This window comes from Gobio gobio (genome assembly GCF_949357685.1).
Source record: "Gobio gobio genome assembly, chromosome: 5".
NCBI classification, from domain to species: Eukaryota; Metazoa; Chordata; class Actinopteri; order Cypriniformes; family Gobionidae; genus Gobio; species Gobio gobio.
In genome coordinates, this window is record NC_137101.1 from 65,506,301 (window position 1) to 65,528,730 (window position 22,430).

At 42.5% G+C, this 22,430-nt stretch overlaps 1 protein-coding gene across 1 annotated transcript; it reads right to left on the minus strand.

Annotated features, from left to right (window-relative positions):
• Window positions 1–49: 49 nt before the first annotated feature.
• On the minus strand, window positions 50–22,430 carry LOC307126644 (stonustoxin subunit alpha-like). The gene is made up of 7 exons (XM_079817273.1): window positions 22,308–22,430; window positions 17,181–17,293; window positions 17,022–17,070; window positions 11,936–12,028; window positions 10,092–11,795; window positions 1,595–1,630; window positions 50–1,207 (listed from the first exon to the last, which is right to left on the minus strand). The coding sequence occupies exons 2-7, from the start codon at window positions 17,268–17,270 to the stop codon at window positions 669–671; spliced, it is 2,511 nt and encodes an 836-aa protein (XP_079673399.1). The 5' UTR covers window positions 17,271–17,293; window positions 22,308–22,430; the 3' UTR covers window positions 50–668.

Sequence of the window (22,430 nt, forward strand, 5' to 3'; positions counted from 1 at the left end):
GCGCTTCTCCTGCACACACACATTACACACACACACACACACTGATCTTGTCTGTATGAGGGTTTATTACACACACACACACACACACACTGATCTTGTTGTCTGTATGAGGGTTTATTACACACACACACACACACACACACACACTGATCTTGTTGTCTGTATTAGGGTTTATTACACACACACACACACACACACACACACACACACACACACACACACACACACACACACACACACACACACACACACACACTGATCTTGTTGTCTGTATTAGGGTTTATCACACACACACACACACACACACACACACACACACACACACACACACACACACACACACACTGATCTTGTCTGTATGAGGGTTTATTACACACACACACACACACACACACACACACACACACACTGATCTTGTCTGTATGAGGGTTTATTACACACACACACACACACACACACACACACACACACACACACACACACACACACACACACACACTGATCTTGTCTGTATGAGGGTTTATTACACACATACTTGTTGTTTCAGTGACAGGAGTTCAGCTGTAGTATTAATGTAATGAAGAGACTCTATAACGTCTCACAGTCACTGATTTATCATGAGCTCAAAGCATTATGGGTAGAATCTCTCATCAGTCTCTCCTGATTCATCACAACAGTTTCACTGATGATGCAGAATAATTAACCCAAAACCCAGGATAGAGTGTGTGTGTAAATGTGGTCTGGACTGTGTGGATGAGACTCAGTGTGTCTCCAGAGACGCTGTAGAAGGACAGAGTTCCTGCTCTGGGATCCACATACACTCCTACAATATTATAGCCAGAGCGGCTGCTGATGGGCTCTACAGGAAGATCAGTCCGTATGCTATTGTGTATGAATGAGTAACTGTCAGGAGTGCAGTACAAACTCCAGGACTGATCATTAGATCCAAACTGACACTCATCACCCGATCCCTTCCTGCAGATGCTCTGATATGACACTGATATAAACATATATCCACTCCACTCAACCTCCCAGTAAGAGCGTCCACTCACACTCTCACTACACAACACCTGATTATACACATCAAATCTGTGAGGATGATCAGGATACGGCTGATCTGTGCGAGTGTATGTGATCTCTCTGTTCCCCTTCGACAGACGGAGCCGTTTATTCACTGTGTTCAGGTCTGGAGTCAGCCGAAGAGAGTCTGATGAAGAGAAACACACAGAATGAGCGATTATGAATCTGATCTTGTGATGCAGCTGAACTCTTCATGTTCAATATATCATCAGTGTCTCAGTTCAGATTAATCATCATTCACATGATCAACTCTAAAACTCATGAACACACTCATGAACTCACACTCATGAACACACACTCATGAACACACACTCATGAACATACACTCATGAACACACACTCATGAACACACTCATGAACACACACTCATGAACACACACTCATGAACACACTCATGAACACACACTCATGAACACACACTCATGAACACACACTCATGAACACACTCATGAACACACTCATGAACACACACTCATGAACACACACTCATGAGTTTCTCTGCTTGTGTTCTTACAGTGCAGGAAGTCGCTCCTGGTCTTGGGATCAGGGTCTGTGGAAATCAACAGACATGAAGAGTGTGAGTATCATGACTAGAGAAACTGATCCTGCATCCATTACTAACACATGCAGAAATCCTCCAACACAGAAGATATTTAGAGAAATGTTCCTGCTGTTTCCAGAGCCCTAATCCTGACACAAGCACTACTGAGGGTTTGACACTATTGACATGTCCCCAGGGCTGGACTGGTAATCTGGCATACCGGGCATTTTCCCGGTGGGCCGACGCACTTTGGGGCCGATACAAGGTTATTTACTTATTTAATTTTTTGCCACGGACTGGCCCATCATGCAGGGACAGCGGCCCATTGGTTTGTCTTCTGAATTTACAGGCCAAAGCGAGAGAGACCTTCCCTTCTCCATAGACTGTGTCCATATTAGGCGCTGTTTAAAAATTTGGGCGCATGAAACTGCAAAAGGCGAATATCCGCGCAATAGCGCTGCCGCCGACGAACGTGCGCTGCGTTTCTGCTGCTCTATGAAGTGATGAACCAGCACTTTGACTCCGAATGTTGTTTCATACAATCGTGTGATATGGGAACATTAAAGGTTCTGTGGTGAATCAGCTGAAAACAGCCGCGATGTAAATACATCACGAGGTAAATTGGAAAACAGCAATACACTACAAACTTGTCACTCTAGCACAACCAAATTCAATAGTTTATTATTATTTATTTATTTATTTTCGAAACCATATACCTATGGTAATGAGGAGCATGATTTTACCTGTGACTACCATGCCCATACAGTTAAATGAAACTGACCTACAGTTAAACTCAGTTAAAATGTCATTACACTCTAAAAAAAAAAAGGTTCTATATGGCACCAAAAATGGTTCTTGGCTCGTAATCATAGGGGAACCTTTTTTAGTGCTATATAGCACCAATTTTGGTGCTTCAGTGGTTCTTCAGAAGTTCTTCATCGGTTCTTTGACTAAGGTGCTATATAGCACTAAAAAAGGTTCCCCTATCATTACGAGCCAAGAACCATTTTTGGTGCCATATAGAACCCTTTTTTTTTTTAGAGTGTAGGGTAATTAAATTATAATTCAACAAAACAGCTTTAAAGCCTGGATCCCATTCATTAATAATAATAATTAATTACATTTATATAGCGCTTTTCGAGGCACTCACTCAAAGCGCTTTTTACATAGAAGGGGGGAATCTCCAAGCAGATAGAGCAACTATTGACTACCATAGTAGGAAAAAAAATACTATGGTAGTCAATAGTTGCTTTATCTGCTTTGTTACAAACATTCTTCAAAATATCTTCTTTTGTGTTCAGCAGAACAAAGAAACTCATACAGGTTTGGAACAACTTGAGGGTGAGTAAATGATGACACAATTTTCATTTTTGGGTGAACTATCCCTTTAAGGACAAAGCTTTTTTCTCTGTAAATGTTTTATGAACTTTTTAATAGATCTAATGAAATTTAACAAAATGTTATTTTAATGAGAACCTCATGAAAGATAGATATCATATCAGTGTGTTACATAAATTAGGTGTTAACTCTCGAACATTTTTTATTGTTTTTAAAGGGGTAGTTCAACCAAAACATGTGAACGTTTACTCACGCTAATGTCATTCCAAACCTCAATGAATTTCTGTCTGTGTAACATAAAAGAAAATCATTTGAGTCTTTTTTTGTCCATACAATAGGCTATTCAATGGTACAGCCTATGGTTTGGTTGCCAAAATTCTTCAAAATATCTTCTTTTATGTTTCACGGAAGAGAGCAAGTCATACAGGTTTGGAACGACATGAGTGAGTAAACGATGACAGATTTTAAAAGCAGTAAATTCACTTTAATGTATCCTAGCTCAAAATCAGTGGTTTACTGTCAAGTGCATTTCTGTGTGTCAAAAGTGCAATATTACGTTTGTTATCTGCATTTGCTGTAAATTCGATAATATCCATCATTAGTTGTCCCTGTCCTAGATTTATTTATTTACTCCAATTTAAGGCCCTAACCTCAGTTAAAACATTCAAGAGGAACTCATGGGCCGGATGGACTGGATTTGCCTGGGCCGAATTTTAGCCCCAGTCCAGCCCTGCATGTCCCCATATTTGATTTGGCTTCTGTAGACATCAACTGATCACAGATTGGGCTGGAGAGGGAATAGGACTCAGATTTCACTTTGTTCATCATAAAGTAATCGCATCGCTTCATGAGACTCGGATTAAAACACTAGAGATTACTTCATGTGTAAGCAGTGATACAGTATGTGATTATAATGATGGCTTTAAAAGACTTTTTGTAATATAATTATAATCTTAATGTGTTCTTGGTGCAACATGTAATGAAAAAATAAGAGTAATAATTGGCAACATTTTCATAATAATATCTAATATTTCATAGGAATATTGATTTGTAATTTCTTTCCCTATTCACTTGTTATGTCTCCAGAATGCCTGATGTTAACCTTTCCTGCTTCTGTCTCCTAACCATGGTTGGGAGATACAGGGGAGATCCGTCTTCTCCAGGGCCCGAAGTTCTCCTCCCGGCGTTAACTCCCTAAACTTCACGCTGTTTAGTATGATGGTGGCATATAAAAACAAAGACCCGTCTTTGTCGCAGCATTTAGATGCTTTATTTTTTCTGAATGTGCTCTTCACAGGGCATCCAGACTGTGACATGTGACATGTATGATGTCAGAGAAATTCCCTAAAATATAACGTCCACTACAGTGGCAAAAGTCTATTCGTGGGTCCCAGGAGGATAAAGAACTTTCTCAAATGTTAAATAACAGATATAAGATTAATATCATATCAGATTTGTCTTATTTTAAACAAACACAAAAAACAGAGATGAAAAATAAACTGAAGTAAGAAATGTACTTTTGCTATGGTTAAATACATGTTCAGTGAGATCTTCCAAAGAGTGTTACATTTTGCCGCTATTTCTCTCTAAATAATGTTGATGTGGCAACTAGTAAATACACTGAGTTTGGTCATCCTGGCATGTGTGGAAAGGGTTAAATCATGCGTGTTACAGCTAACCGGCGTCAGGTCGTGCCCGCGCTCCTCTATACAGAAACCATGTGGAGAGAGGAATGAGCCGGTTTGACTGAGAACTGCTCTTATGTCTACAGGATTGCACAAGCATGACCTGACTATCCAACAGGACAGAGCATCTGCTGACACAGGGGCATTGCCCAACACCCCGAGCACACACACCCCCTGCTGGAGACAACTGGACCTGCTAGAACTCTTCTTTAGAACGCTGTCTGTTTGCTGTAGTTGGCTGTTTGTTGTAGTGTGGTTTGTTATTGTTTGACCTCGTGCGAACTGGACCTGCTAGAACTCTTCTTTAGAACGCTGTCTGTTTGCTGTAGTTGGCTGTTTGTTGTAGTCTGGTTTGTTATTGTTTGACCTCGTGCGAACTAACGCGTTTCACTGGGCGTGGCCATAAGCCAGCGTGCTATATAGAGCGTTCATTGTTTACTTTGAGTCAGAGAGAAGCATCGAACATCAGGGAAAACAGCTAGTGTGTGAGTTCTGTTTACATTTTCCTCATTTGATCTGTAGTTCAGCTGTTCTTTAGAACGCTGTCTGTTTGCTGTAGTTGGCTGTTTGTTGTAGTCTGGTTTGTTATTGTTTGACCTCGTGCGAACTAACGCGTTTCACTGGGCGTGGCCATAAGCCAGCGTGCTATATAGAGCGTTCATTGTTTACTTTGAGTCAGAGAGAAGCATCGAACATCAGGGAAAACAGCTAGTGTGTGAGTTCTGTTTACATTTTCCTCATTTGATCTGTAGTTCAGCTGTTCTTTAGAACGCTGTCTGTTTGCTGTAGTTGGCTGTTTGTTGTAGTCTGGTTTGTTATTGTTTGACCTCGTGCGAACTAACGCGTTTCACTGGGCGTGGCCATAAGCCAGCGTGCTATATAGAGCGTTCATTGTTTACTTTGAGTCAGAGAGAAGCATCGAACATCAGGGAAAACAGCTAGTGTGTGAGTTCTGTTTACATTTTCCTCATTTGATCTGTAGTTCAGCTGTTCTTTAGAACGCTGTCTGTTTGCTGTAGTTGGCTGTTTGTTGTAGTCTGGTTTGTTATTGTTTGACCTCGTGCGAACTAACGCGTTTCACTGGGCGTGGCCATAAGCCAGCGTGCTATATAGAGCGTTCATTGTTTACTTTGAGTCAGAGAGAAGCATCGAACATCAGGGAAAACAGCTAGTGTGTGAGTTCTGTTTACATTTTCCTCATTTGATCTGTAGTTCAGCTGTTCTTTAGAACGCTGTCTGTTTGCTGTAGTTGGCTGTTTGTTGTAGTCTGGTTTGTTATTGTTTGACCTCGTGCGAACTAACGCGTTTCACTGGGAGTAGCCAGCTGTATTCAATAACGACATTTAATGCGAGTATAAATTGAGTAGTACTCCGCGGCAGCGGAAGCGGCAGCCCTCGTGTGAAGCCCTCCTCGTGTGAAGACCGAAGAGTGTAAAGACCATTCGACTCTACTCTGCGCGACTCCACTCGAGCAAGGACACCGACAAGGCACTTGAGTATAGCTATATATATATACTTTGTCCACTTTTGTGTTTTTGCTTGTTTTCATCTGCTAATTTCTCTGACCCGTATTCACAATGTGCTTCCAAATCTCTACTATTATCACACACACCCGTAAATCACGCTCTGTACATTTTAGACGCCGTAATCCTAATAATCTGCGTAGTGTACCCATTTCCTCTGCTACATTAATGTCCATTCCAATTGGTCTCTGGAATTGCCAGTCTGCTGTAAACAAAGCAGACTTTATTTCATCTATTTCCACTCATTCACATCTCAGTCTCATGGCTCTAACTGAAACCTGGATCAAACCAGAAGACACTGCCACTCCTGCGGCCCTCTCAAATAATTTCTCTTTTTCACACACCTCTCGCCAGATTGGGAGGGGCGGAGGTACTGGTCTGCTCATCTCAAAGGATTGGATATTTGAGCCCATCCCTTCTCTATCTGGCAACTGCTCATTTGAATCACACTCAATCACTGTCACTCACCCTGCTAAAATCCATGTTGTAGTTATTTATCGTCCTCCAGGTCAACTGGGTAACTTCCTGGAGGAATTGGATATGTTACTCTCTCACTTCCCTGAGGATGGCACTCCTCTGGTACTGCTCGGTGACTTCAACATTCACCTTGATAAACCCCAGGCTGCAGACTTCACCACTCTTCTGACCTCATTTGATCTTAAGCGAGTATCTACTACAGCTACTCATAAATCAGGTAACCATCTTGATCTTATCTACACACGCTACTGCTCCACAGACGTCACTTTAGTTACTCCTTTACACACCTCAGATCACTTTCTCATCACTCTTAACCTCCTACTAACTCCTAACACAACACACACTCCTCCGCTGATTACCTTTCGGCGTAATCTACGCTCACTCTCTCCCTCCCGTCTATCCACTATGGTTTCCTCCTCACTCCCTCCACCTGCTCAGTTCTCAGCACTGGACACTAACAGTGCTACTGACACTCTTTGCTCCACTCTTACATCTTGCTTAGACAACTTCTGTCCCGTTTCATCCAGGCCAGCCCGCACCACTCCCTCTGCCCCCTGGCTGTCTGATGTTCTCCGCGAACATCGCTCTGGGCTCCGGGCGGCAGAGAGGAAGTGGCGCAAAACTAAAAACACTACTGACCTGACCCTGTATCAGTCTCTTCTCGCTTCTTTCTCTAGTAACGTCTCCACTGCTAAAACTACATACTATCACAACAAAATACACAACTGCTCTGACTCTCGTGCACTCTTCAGAACGTTCTCTTCGCTCCTCTGTCCTCCTCCCCCCCCTCCTTCATCAACTCTTACAGCTGATGACTTTGCATCATTTTTCACACAAAAAACCTCCTCCATCAGCAGCCAATTCTCCGCACCACAAACCGACACGCACATCTCAACAACCATAACACATACACTCCCCTCCTTTTCTCTGCTCTCTGAAGCTGAAGTCTCCAAACTCATCCTTTCCAACCACCCCACTACCTGTCCGCTTGACCCTATCCCCACTCACCTCCTTCAGGCCATTTCTTCTTCTGTTACTCCTGCACTCACTCACATTGTCAACACCTCTCTTCACACCGGGACTTTCCCCACAGCATTTAAGCAGGCTCGGGTAACCCCACTGCTTAAGAAACACTCCATGAACCCAGCACTTTTAGAAAACTACAGACCGGTATCCCTTCTGCCTTTCATTGCAAAGACACTCGAGCGAGTTGTTTTTAACCAGCTCTCTACGTTTCTTGAACAGAACAACCTCCTGGATATCAACCAATCAGGCTTCAAAAGCGGCCACTCAACTGAGACTGCCCTGCTCTCGGTTACGGAGGCACTGAGGCAGGCAAGAGCGGCTTCCAGATCCACAGTACTTATCTTACTGGATTTGTCTGCTGCTTTTGACACAGTTAACCACCAGATCCTCCTGTCAACTCTCATGAAGATGGGCATCTCAGGAACTGCTCTCCAGTGGTTCAAGTCTTACCTCTCAGGTAGGTCCTTCAGGGTGTCATGGAGAGGTGAAGTGTCTAAGTCACATCATCTAGCCACTGGAGTTCCACAGGGCTCAGTGCTTGGACCACTTCTCTTCTCCATCTACATGTCATCACTGGGATCGGTCATTCAGAAACATGGCTTTTCCTATCACTGCTATGCAGACGACACTCAACTCTACTTCTCATTTCAACCAGATGATCCCACGGTTGGTGTTCGTATTGCTGCCTGCCTAACAGACATTTCTGCCTGGATGAAGGAGCATCACCTGCAACTCAACCTTGCAAAGACTGAACTGCTTGTGGTCTCAGCCAACCCAGCACTTCATCACAATCTCTCCATTCAGCTAGGATCATCAACCATAACTCCGTCCAGGACAGCCAGGAATCTTGGAGTTGTGATCGATGATCAGCTAAAATTCACTGACCACATTACTGCAACAACCCGGTCCTGCAGATTTGCATTATACAACATTAGGAAGATTAGAGCCTTCCTATCAGAGCAGACCACACAACTCTTGGTCCAAGCTCTTGTTCTCTCCAGACTGGACTACTGTAATGCTCTTCTAGCAGGCCTTCCGGCATGCACTATCAAACCCTTGCAACTGATCCAGAATGCAGCGGCGAGGGTGATCTTTAACGAGCCGAAGAGAGCGCACGTCACGCCTCTCTTCATCAGACTCCACTGGCTACCAATAGCCGCTCGCATCAAATTCAAGGCACTGGTACTCGCCTTCAAAGCAACCACTGGCTCTGCACCAATTTACCTTAACTCGCTTGTTCAGACATACACACCCTCCAGGAGTTTGCGTTCTACCAGTGAACGACGCCTTGTGGTGCCATACCAGAGAGGCATGAAATCACTGTCACGGACCTTTTCCTGGACCGCCCCCACCTGGTGGAATGACCTGCCTATCTCAATTCGAGCAGCCGAGTCTGTAGCCATTTTCAAAAAACATCTAAAGACGCATGTCTTCCAGCAGCACCTGACCAATCAAGAATAGCACTTAACATTCTATTCATTTTTCTGTCTGTCTAATTTATTTAAAAAAAAAAAAAAAAAAAAAAAAATCCTGTGTGTTCTGTGTTAGATTAACTGAGACTTGTTACAGCACTTGCATACTGTAGCCTCTGACTGTTGTAGTTGCTTCTATTGCTCTCATTTGTAAGTCGCTTTGGATAAAAGCGTCTGCTAAATGACTAAATGTAAATGTAAAATGTAAATGTAGAACTGCACTCCGTCCTCTACATGGTGAGAGAGTTGTGTTGTCTGTAATATTACTGTCACGATGTGCTGAACTCATTCATACAGTATATTTAAAAATACTGAATCTGTTCACGGCTTTCTCTTTTTATCATTGAAGCTTGAACTTGTCATACATTATTTTATAGATTCACAATGAACTTCTGTATGCTTTGCATTTATTATTATTAAAGAATATAAATGATGAGTTTTGCATTTGTTAAAGATATGATTTATATTAATCAATCCTGTCGTTTTCAGGGATGACTGAGGTCTTTCTGCAGAAATGCCATGATAGTGAGCTTAACGGTTTTTGTGTTTTAAGTTGATTATTTGTTTGTTTGTGTGTTTTGTTTTAATTATGAGCCATTTAGTTGTATGTTAGCTATATTTTTAACTGTCCTTTTGGTTTTCATTCAGAGAAATGTGTGTTTGTAACATCTGCCCATGATCTCCACAGTAGTACAGCAGCCTACATCTGACATCAAATACATAATATACTCTGTGTTTTTAAGGACTTTCTGTGACAACATGAATGAGGCAAATAATAAGTTCATATATACAGTCAATTGGGAAACACTTTACAAACTGTTACATTAATATTGTACCCTATAATTATTAATAGCATAACATTATTAACAAACATTGAGTAAGTGAAGCAAATTATTATTATTTTTTTAAAGATACAGATTTTACAAAGAAATGTGCATATGGCACTCACCTGAAGAGGGTATGGGGCCGATAGTGTCACTGGCTTCACTCACTCCCACTTTACCCACTATCCTGTAGCGGATCAAGTACTGCTGTCCAAACCCCAATCCAGTCAGATTAAAGTCTTCATCAGGTGTGTTTAGGACATGCCACTGTTTCTCGTTCAGCTGCTGGTACTCCACTCTGTACTGCACAGTTTCTCCAGTCGGGGACTTCTGCAGTTTCAGGGACACACTGCGCTCCAGGACCTCCTTCACTTCTGGAGGGGGAGGCTTTGACACGGGCTGGAACTGTGTGTCTGTCAGCTGCCCTTTTTCATACAGACGGATGGAGGAGCCTGGACTGGATGGATCAGGGATGGCAGAAATAATGAATCTGTATCTCTTTTCATCTTTATTAGCCTCTGAAAAACTCCTGAAAAGAGTTAAGGTCTCTCTCATCTTTGAGATGACAGCAGGATCGTTGAACCACTTTCTGACAGATGCCACAGAAACCATGCTTTGTTCTCCATCTAGCTCTTTAAACTTGTCAGATTTCAGAAACTCCTTCAGGGTTGAAAGATACGGGTCATCATACTTCAGAGATGTGAAGGTCAAGCACACCACAACATCAATATTAAGATTAAGGAGGATGGAATTAAGATGGTCTGAGTCTTCAGTTTTGATTCCGTCCAGCATCTTGATGTGAGAACTCAAGAGGTTAAGTTCAGACTGTGCACCATCTAACCACTGGTTAAGCCTGTCAGCTGTAAAAGGGGAGCTGTAGTGGATCTTCAGGACGTCTTCCATTGACTTCTCCTCCATCTCTCCTCCTCGTATAGCAGGCAAGACCCTGGCCACTTCTTTCAGGAGCACCGTTTGGTAACTGCTGAGTGAGCCCTGAAAGGAGCGCAGCCTCTCTTTGATGTCTCTGAAAGCATTCACCAGTGTTTTTCTGGACAGGTCATTGTATGTCCTCTCTACTTCTCCCAGCTCCTCTATAATATCTTCAGTGTTTGAAACCAGACGTGTGGTGATTTCTCTCTTCAACTGAGCTGCTTTTGTATCCAGTAGAGAAAGAGGATAGAGCCAGACTTTGATTGGAACTGCATTCTGTGGATTCTCCTTCAGGATAGCGGGGAGCTTCTTGTACACCTCTACAGCCTCTGTGTAAGTGGTGGGGCTCTGCTCAAGACGGAAGTCACCATGAAATCTGCAAGCAATGTTCTCAGCCTTTTTCTTATCACTATCTGTCATTTCTACAGCTCCTTTTCCCTCAATATAAAATAGAGGAATCTTCTTGACTATGACATTCAGTTCTCCCTCAATCTCCTGCTTGTCTTCCTCTTCTGAAACTGTCCGATCAAACACCATGAAGGCCTGAGCTCCGTACAGTACAGCCGTGACCACATGAGTTGCAGTTTTCTGCTCAAACACCTGAGGGTAGGTGATGTCTCCCAGATGAGTCATAGTGAGCTGTTCGAATCTGGAGGTTTCTCTGTAAGACATTGTTACTCTGGACTGTTGGTTTGAGGATTTGGTGTCCTGCAGAAACTTGGCAGATCCTTCCACCTCCACCAGCCCTCCTAAGAAGCTGGCCTTCAGGGAAGCACTTACATCCAGGAGACTGGCCTTACTAGAGAAAGAGTCAGAGCTACTGAACTTCAAATCTGTCATGGGCTTTGGACGGGTGTCCAAATCTTCACTCAGTGACTTCTTATCCCACAGAGTAACTCCTGAAATGAGAAATGACTTTAACAGTCACGAATGAGGACACAATGCACTGTTGAAGAATCATGCAGGTTTTATCGTGTTGTTACACAAGCACTAGTGATGCAGCATTTGGTGAAGAGGTGATTTTAGATTGGTAAAGCACCTGGAATGAAGGAATCCGTGCGGAGGTCATACAGCATCCCAGGAAACAGAGGTCTTCCTAGAGCCGCCACTTCAATGGGCCCTGATGCCAAGGCTGCAGTAAATAACAACGGTCATATTTATACTCATAATATGTATTATATATGTGAACAAAATTACATCTGGTGATAATGAATAATGTTCAACTTTTTCCCCACCAGCATTTTTTTAAAGTTGCCACCACCAGTATTTTTGATCATTTACACAAAGGTTTCTGGCCCCCAGAATATTTTGTTGTATGAATATTTGAACATGCAACATATCAAAAGAAAGAACAGACCCTGTGCTAAAAAAGGTTTTATTCTATTTTCATGCATTCCTTTTTAATCAACATTTTAATATGGGTAAGTTTAATAAAAAGCTGAGAAAATTTCTTTTTTTGTCAAAGACTACATCCAGATGGGATTCAGAACGATGATTAAAACACAGATGGAGTAGATGGAGTCCATCACCAGAGTTTCACAGTCCTTTAGCTCGTGCTGGGGAGACATTTCATTCAGTAACATTAGGCAGTTTTGATTTATAAGCTGTTGATGTTCACATTATTTTGTATAATGCATATGATTACACATGATATCGCCTGTCTGCTTCTTCTTCACCTGTGTATTGATCAGGAGATTATGTACTCTTTCAGAAGATGTGTAATAGCACCCCCTACAGTATAACAGTGAAAACACGGAAAGCTGGACATTTTCATCAATGGCAGGGAAAGAGTTGATACTGAAGAAATCCATTATAAAATAAAGATGCAAAGAAAATAGACAATTACAGAATCAAACATTCAACCTTCCAGTCAGAATATATAAAATCATATAAAATGCTAGATTTACATTTACAAATTCAACACATGCTTTTCTCCAAAGCAAATTACAATCGAGTCTCTTACATCAATCACCAGATCGGGCTGTGTTTGCACCCCCTACTCAGGCCCTATTCCTGCTCTGGGCAGAAACCAAACTGCTCTCCCAGAGGGCAATTTACACCTGGGGCATGCAAATATGGGAGCAGATACCCGGTCAAAACGAGGGCCGAGGCCAGGGGAATGACCAGTCAAGCTGAAGTGGACATGTTCACCTACAAGTAGTCAACCCTTTGTATCACCCTCACTCTTCTAGCGACACAGGTGCTGGACGCCAAGCTCATGAGAGCGACTCATTCTTTCACAAATGTTTGTAGAAGCGTCTGCATGCCTAGTGCTTGATTTATACACCTGTGGCTGTAAGTGTCTGAAGGAAGACCTTCTCTTGCTGCAGCGATTAATGCAGTGAAGGGAAGAAGACTTGAAGTACAATCGGATGGCCAGTCATACAATTTTCTTGTGCTGGGAGCTCCCCACATGAAAAAATACTATATTATACTATAGTAAAATTACTCTAGTAAATACTAGTATTTTGTAGTATATTATAGTATTTACTACACTTTGTTAATTTACTGTAGTATATTTACTAAAGTACGGTTCAAAAACACTATAGTATTTAATAGAGTAATTTTACTATAATATACTATAGTATTTTTTAATGTGGGTCTGGAATTTAAAACTGTCAACATCCCCAGTTGAGAGATCAGAATCTATGAGTTGTTACCTTTCATGGCTGTTTCACACAGCAATGGTGAGCTTAACATCAGCGTAACTACACCGTTTTGGTGCAAACGGATAAAAAACCCTACACAGTCGGTTAGATTTGGGTAGTGATAGAACATATATACACTAGGCTTGCTACGATAGTCGGTGTTGCCGGTGTTACCGGTGTCCAGACTCAACACCGGTTACATCACTTGCCCACCGTGGCACCGCCCACCGTCTTTTTGATTTTTTTATAGTAATAAAATAATTTAGTTCAGTTAGAGAACAGACAATACAAATAAAAACTGAACGTATCTGCTTAATAAAGCAGGATCCGACCGTGAGTCTCGGCAGCGGCAGGAGTCATTCATCAGATTTAAGAGTGAGGAGCTGACTGAGATGATCGCGGAAGATTTGGTTGCAAAACGAAACGTAAAAGCGCCTATTTAAGGGAGTTTGTCATTTGTTTTGTTGTTGTGTTTTTCATTAAAAATAATAGACTAATGAACCCACAATTCAAGCAACCCGCAGCCGAATTGGCGCTAATTCAAAACCGAAAGTTAAATGTGCACGGCCGCACAGAGCGCGCATTGTTTACTTTCGCCTGGCTTCGCAGTGCGAGCCTCCGCTACGCTGACTGCGCGCATTTCTTTTTGCCGCGCGCACCCTCGCGCTCGTGCGGGCGCGTCGAGTATAAACGAGGCTTTACGGATGAACTGTTATTCATTCATGGCGTGCATCTCAATAATAGACTGATCAATGCTTGATCAGTGCCCTGACTACTGAACTAGGGAACTGATTGAGATGCACCCATGGCTTCACAGAGCGCGCATTTACAGACGAGCTGTCATTCACGTGGGTGAATACGCAACACTGGCGCGTTTTCAGTTCAGAGCGGTCGTGTGCATGTTACTTTCGGTTAGATAGAATTAGTGATTTAAAAGCCTCCGCCGGTGATACCGGTATTACCGGTGTTGTCACACATCAATTAACCGGTGGGAAAATTTCCTCACCGTCACATCCCTAATATACACTATATTGCCAAAAGTTCTGGTTCTGCAGCAGGCATTCCCATAGCATCAATACTATGACGCAGCGTCTTGCTCTCCTCTTAGGGAACTGGGTGACATACATAACCTGATGTAACGAGTGAATGTTGTTACACTAGATTATTGAAATAATTAACTGTATTAATTTTGTGATACTTTATTTTGAAATGAGTAATTAACTTTAGGCTATTAATTTTGGGGTCTTTTATTTTGAAATTGGTATTGGAGGAACATTTCGGTATGGTCATGTGATCATAAGTATAATATGCTTATAATTTACAAAGTGTTTTTCCTTTCTTTATTTTTATATCTGCATTTGTGTTTTTTTGTTTGACTGTTTTTATTAATTTGTAAAATTGTAAAAAGTTAAGAAAGCATTGTGTAAGTGACGTCATGCGCATGTGTGAGGGGAATGCTGATGCAACTTCCGTGCGCATGCTCTCTTTCACTGGATGTTATGGAGAGAGGTATGTTTTTATCAGCTCCTCGAAAAAGTGCTCAACTTGTGTTAAATAATTGTTGTTTAGTGATGCTTTTTGTAAAATGAGTTCGTTTAATGTCTTTAATGAGTTTGAGGTTGTTTATATGAAGTGTGAACATTCTTAAGAGTACATTTAATTGATTGTATGAAGTTTCGTAATGGCCGCTGTTGCACGTGCGATATGCTGATACAGTTCGTTATAGGGCTATGCATTCCTCGTTAAAATTAAGTTGGGTACATCTATGTTACACGAGTTATGAGTCTACATTTGTAATTGTGTATTGTATTGGTTTCTTTTAATGATCCATGTGATTGTTTAAATGCATTTTCTTTTATATGGATTTACATTGAGACATTATGTGATGATCAGTGTTGGGAATAACGGCGTTACAGATAAACGGCGTTACTAACGGAATTATTTTTTTCAGTAACGAGTAATCAAACGAATTACTGTTCCTCCCGTTACAACGCCGTTAGCGTTACTGAGGGGAAAAAATGCGGCGTTAGTCGCGTTACTATAATTGAGCTCACTGAAGCGCTTTTCATCCGAACAGGCTCTCTCAGTCGGACCTGCAACGTGTGTGTGTGTGTGTGTGTGTGTGTGTGTGTGTGTGTGTGTGTGTGTGTGTGTGTGTGTGTACGCGCGCACCAGCCATGCGTGTTGGGGGTGGGTGCGGTGGTGCACACAACTGATGATGATTGGTGGGTGGGAGACAAGGTTGAAGTTGATAGGTTGAGGTCACACCTATTTTTTTCACGGTCTATGGTTCAAACACACACACACACACACACACACACCAATGATGCACACGCATACGCACATTCAGCGATGGCAGTCCAACGACTTCAAAGGTAGCTTTCGCAAACTGGAAGTATAAGCGCTACTTTTCCCTCGTTGAGGTGAAAGGTGAGAATATTTATGTAACATGCAACTTATGCCCAGGAAGAAAGAGTCTCTCCACGGCGGTGGCAAGTGATTCTGAAGCGCCTCACATCATCATATGCCACAAAATTATAATTTAAAATATAAAATAGTGGCTAAAAACCCAGGTGATAACGTGAGCTCCACTACCAAAGGAAAGTATAGTACTGATAATATTTACACAATATTTACACTATAGTAGGCCTACTGATAATATTTACAATAATATATTGAATTTGATAGGTGTCTCTTACATTGTCCCACAGCAACATTACAATAGTGTACATTAATGTACAATGTTTTATAATAATAATTTATTCTATTTAGTGTCCAATTCATTCATTTAACATATCTAATATTGGGGACATCCAAGTTATTTGACATATTTGAAAAAAAGTAACGCAGTAATTACTTTCCCTGGTAATTAGTTACTTTTATAATGATGTAACTCAGTTACTAACTCAGTTACTATTTGTCAGAAGTAACTAGTAACTATAACTAATTACTTTTTTAAAGTAACGTGCCCAACACTGGTGATGATTGACAGGCACAGCTAGACCAGAGATGTTGATGGATTGTGTCTGATGGTGTCTGTTTTGTGTTGACACAGGTATGTAAATGGATCATTAGTATTTTAGTTATATTCTTCTGTTTTTTTTTTGTTATTTTATTTTTCTATTTAACTTTTCTTATTATTGTATTTTGTTTCTATAATTTTTATTGCATGTAATAAGGCTCTCTTTCGCTGGATGTTATGGAGAGAGGCACAGCTAGACCAGAGATGTTGATGGATTGTGTCTGATGGTGTCTGTTTTGTGTTGACACAGAAACCGTGAGTCCAAAGTGACCAAAAGAAAGACCTTTTTTTAACTGCATCATTGTGTGGGCTCTTTTATTATCACACCTACACATTAAGACACAACGCAGAAGAAAACCCACTACACTGAGACAATTTGTCCTTCTAATGATTTTGAATCTGTCCCTGTGATATTGTTGATGGCACATTCACATTTTGTAACATTTCAATCTTACCTGGATATTTTGTGTCTCCTTTGGTATCAGGTTTGGGTTGTAGCACTTCCTATTTTTGGAAGAATGGTTCATAAAATCATATACAAAGATTTTGTATCTTTAATCTCATGAAATACATCTGTTTATACTTCCACATTTTGTCTGAGGGAGTGTACTTACCTGTGCATTCACCACAGCTAGGGTTGCCAACCATAAACATATAGAGTAGATCCAGCTCGGCTGCTTCAGGGACATCATAAGTGCTGCCATCTTGGAATCGTCAACAAGGAGACCTGTGTGAATATCAGTGAAGGTCAGTGAAGGAGATGCATACCACAACCTTGTCACTGCATGAAAACGTCTTGGTTACATATGTAACCCTCGTTCCCTGAGGAGGGAACGGAGACATAACGTTAGTGACTAACGAATGGGGGGGTTTCACTTAGAAGCCAATTGCCTTTGAGGAATTTAACAGCGCCCAATGGCAGTGCCAATGCCATGGGCATGCGGAATTTGCATGCGTAACTCGGCCCCACATCGTGGGTATATAAGAAAGGACGCTGGCAACATCGCATTATGTTACTGCTGTGGAGCCAAGACTGAGCTCTCGACCGTTCCAGCGGTACAGCGGAGTGGCAAAGGGACGTTACGTCTCCATTCCCTCCTCAGGGAACGAGGGTTACATCCGTAACCGAGACGTTCCCTTTCGTTCAGTCACTACGACGTAACGTTAGTGACTAACGAATGGGGGTTCCAATACAGTGACGCCACTCGGCTGTCATCCAGTGCCCTGCGTAAGTGTGAGTACCCTGACGTAAGACTAGTACGGACGAAGGACCCCCACTTAGCAAAGGAATACCAAGGTACACTGGGAAGCATATTCCAGTGGAGATAAGCCAAAATGCCTACCCGTGGGGAGGACTTAGAGAGTACACATATGACCCGCTAAGGGCTGCATATGGGAAACTCTGGGGGATTTTTAACCCCAGGGATGGCAGGGACTTGCCAAGGGAAAGACACCTGCTCACTGAGGAGGCTTACGGTGGAAATACACGTGTGGGGTCGCCGGAGGGGAACCATGCACACGGGCACCTGGCCGGACATGAGGGTCTGGGCTCGAAAGGGCAGACTTACTGATGTCGGCGTCGACAGTGCTGGAGGAGCTCAGGGCTTTCGGAAAGCTCACCTTAGGAAAATATTGCACGTATCCAGTCCGTGGAGACACCGAAGTGCCCAGGGAACACGCACCAGCTGTCTAGCAGACCACTGCGCAGATCAGCAGGCAGGCAGTATGCGATCGCCGGGACGCGCCGTAGAGACCAACACCTCTGGAAAGCTGCTCGTCTCGAAGGCTGACAAAGACTCAGTATCAGGCTTGAAGGAGTGAAGAGTAGTTCTTGGCTCCGCAGCAGACACATAATGCGATGTTGCCAGCGTCCTTCCTTATATACCCACGATGTGGGGCGGAGTTACGCATGCAAATTCCGCACGCCCATGGCATTGGCACTGCCATTGGGCGCTGTTAGATTCCTCGAAGGCAATTGGCTTCTAAGCGAAACCCCCCCATTCGTTATTTATTATATGAACGAAAGGGAACACTGAAATTCGGCAATATCCGGGCATGGTATGTATACTGCTGTGTAATTTGATGTTTACCGGATGTATGTGGGAAAAAGCGGATCAGAGTAACAAGGAACAGTATATTTCCAGAAAAACCCGAAAACCTCACATATGCGGACGTATACAGGAATCCGTGAAATTTCACGAACATATACAGCTGAAACACTGCTAGGTGTGAAGAAGACCTTTCATATGTTAATGACACTAGTGCTGGCTGTTCTCAGAGGGAGGGGTGGCAGGGGAGGACTTCAGGATTGAGAATTATCTCCAAACAAGCTTTTTGTACAGAAAAATACATTCTTAAGGCCCTGAAACACTAAACCGAACTAGCAATGACTAAAGCCGACTGTGGGCTTGGCTCACGTTGCCTGGGTCTGGGTCAAACCGTCAGAATGGTGTGTCAGGGCCTTAAAACCACTGCACGAAAAGAGTCTTGTTACATTCCATGTGTTTCTTTGTATGGTTTGGGGGGGGGGGGGTTGTCTTTTCCATTCTTTTTGTGTTGCTTTACCTAGGGAATCACCGCAGAGGAAAACTACACGGCCGTCACTAAGCAAGGAGGGATGTTCGGCGTAACGCGGGTGACGTTTGAGTGACGTCGACCAATCAGCGGACGGACGGGCAAGATAAAAGGCCCCATTTCTTGTAAATGGGCAGTGAGGGGATTCATACGAACTCTCACTCATTTTTCATCTCTGTGTTATCGGCGACTGTCAAATGCCCTGCTCACTTTGTTTGTACTAAGTTATTGGTGAGTTAACACTCCGTTGGGGGTTTGTACATTATTATGTCAGCGACGCTAGTTTCGTCTGAGAATGTTTGCACGCGGCTGTGGTATTGCTCGCAGGTGTTTGAGATCAACACATTATACGTGTATGAGGCCGTGGCGTGTCCTTTGGTAGAGTTGATTCCTTCATTAATGCGTTAGTTGCCTGTTTATTTTGTTTTAGATAGATAGTTTTCCTTATTGTTATTTAGTTAGAAAGAGAGATCACCCTCAGTTGTAATCTTGTTTTGTAGTCAGTGTAGGTTATTTTGAGCGTCGTATACGCTGAAGATTTCGGTTTTGTTTCTGCATTTTTCGTTAGTTAGTATTAGAGGTTTGGGTTAATAATGATTGGGGTTTTGTTTTGATTATTTCATTGATTTGGGCGACTCTCTTGTTATCATTGGTGTTGTTTTTTTTCATGTGTTATCTGCTTTGGTGACTTATTTTCTGGAAATAAACCAGTCAAGGTCATTTATTCAGTCTGTTGAATCTTTTGTTGCCTGCACACCTCAACAGTTGCATCTCACATAAGTGTTGCGTCATCATCCTTTTAAAATCTTATAAGCACGTAACAAGTCTCTTAATCAAATATTTTTTATAAAAACAGTACAAAATATACAACAAATTGTACGATAGTCAGATCCATGCGATCATTTTGCCAGAGGCGTTGTTGTAAAATTCTACTCCTGAGTCCAGATCATACAACCAAGCGTTTAGCTGATAGCAGTATCTACAGAATAACGTAAACCGGAAGTTCGTTACCGGCTTGTACTACGTTGCCATAGCGATCATGGGAAAGGTCAGAGTTCGGGAAAGTTGTGGATAGTTGCAAGGTTATTTGCTGTCTTTCCGTGTTCTTTTGAGCGTGATTGGTCAATCTGAACGTCACCCAGAAATCTGGCCAATGACAGTGCGCCCCTTCTACCGATCAAGTTTGAATATACACCCGTGGCGTTGGAGTGGCTTGCGGGCGCGGCTTCTAGTTAGGCTTGCTACGATAGTCGGTGTTGCCGGTGTTACCGGTGTCCAGACTCAACACCGGATACATCACTTGCCAACCGTGGCCCACCGTCTTTTTGATTTTTTTATAGTAATAAAATAATTTAGTTCAGATAGAGAACAGACAATACAAATAAAAACTAAACGTATCTGCTTAATAAAGCAGGATCCGACCGTGAGTCTCGGCAGCGGCAGGAGTCATTCATCAGATTTAAGAGTGAGGAGCTGACTGAGATGATCGCGGAAGATTTGGTTTCAAAGCGAAACGTAAAAGCGCCTATTTAAGGGAGTTTGTCATTTGTTTTGTTGTTGTGTTTTTCATTAAAAATAATAGGCTAATGAACCCACAATTCAAGCAACCCGCAGCCGAATTGGCGCTAATTCAAAACCGAAAGTAAAATGTGCACGGCCGCACAGAGCGCGCATTGTTTACTTTCGCCTGGCTCCGCAGTGCGAGCCTCCGCGCTACGCTGACTGCGCGCATTTATTTTTTCCGCGCGCACCCTCGCGCTCGTGCAGGCGCGTTGAGTATAAACAAGTCTTTACGGACGAACTGTTATTCATTCATGGCGTGCATCTCAATCATAGACTGATCAATGCTTGATCAGTGCCCTGACTACTGAACTAGGGAACTGATTGAGATGCACCCATGGCCAGAGCGCGCATTTACAGACGAGCTGTCATTCACGGTGTGCGCGCACTGGCGCGTTTTCAGTTCAGAGCGGTCGTGTGCATGTTACTTTCGGTTAGATAGAATTAGTGATTTAAAAGCCTCCGCCGGTGATACCGATATTACCGGTGTTGTCACACATCAATTAACCGGTGGAAAAATGTCCTCACCGTCACATCCCTACTTCTAGTTCTAATCTGCAACAGGACTGCTTCAGGGAGAAGTACATTTTTAATCTAAAAACAAATTTCATATTTTTCCGTCAATGTCTTTTGAAGAAAAATTGCTACTCTGCTTTTTTTTTTTCTTCCTCCTCTTCCTCTTTCTTGCCCTCCTCCTCTTCGCCCACCTCGCATACACATTGATCCTCGTCCTCTCACATTGTTCCTTCTATCCATTCTCAGACTTTCTCCTTCCCACCTTCAACAGCCTGCTTGCTCTCTGAACTGGCTTATATTGGTTGTCACATCATCTGAAACAGGTTAAATCAATATTGAGTGGTTGTGTTTAATCAATGACATGTGTTCTCTATTTGTATTTGACAAAGCAGCTTTACACTGATAAAAAGGAAAATAATGATGCCAACAGAATTGTTGTGAAACAGCTCCAACTTGCCTGATGAAATTTCTTCCAGAAAACACTTCTCCTCTGTCCCACTTGAGAATCAGGTTTGCCTGGTTTTCACAAAAAAACTCACCCAATGGCTACTCAAAACTAGCCCAAAACCTGCCCAATTGTGTTTCGGTGGGGTCTCTATCTGCTAACTATCACATTATTGGGGTCGCTTCAACCCACGGACATTAAAAAAACCAGCCAGCAGCAACAGCGTTAAAGTAGCCCAATTCATGTTTTTGTATTTTAATTGTAGTAGTTCAGATATATGAACAGTGTTGTAAGTGAAGGAATCAACCAAAACACATTTTATATCCGTCCTGCAGCAGTAGACACTACGGGAAAGACGCCGGCTGACCGCTATGAGTATCAGCTTGAGACTCAAGTCAGGACAACGACCATGCTGGCATGAAGGAAGAAGATTTGTTCACGTGCGGGCTATTTATCTATGCGCTTGAAGTGTCCAAAGGTGAAAAAAGTGGCTACATGTTGCACAAAAAAGCATAACTGCAGGGAGTGTAGTACGAGTGGAAGGCCTATGAAAACTTCAGATGCAAAAAACGTGAAGCTTTGCTCAACCTTTCCTCCAACACAATAACACTGACTCTGTTCATTTTGTTCTGAAGTCACATCTTACCTGGAGTCTCTGTTCTTGATCTGGTGAGTCTGAAGCGGATCAGAAATCTGTAGTGATGTCTATAGTCCTGCTACTGAAGAAATGCCTCATGAAAACATGCGATGTTGGGGAATATTGGAGAGG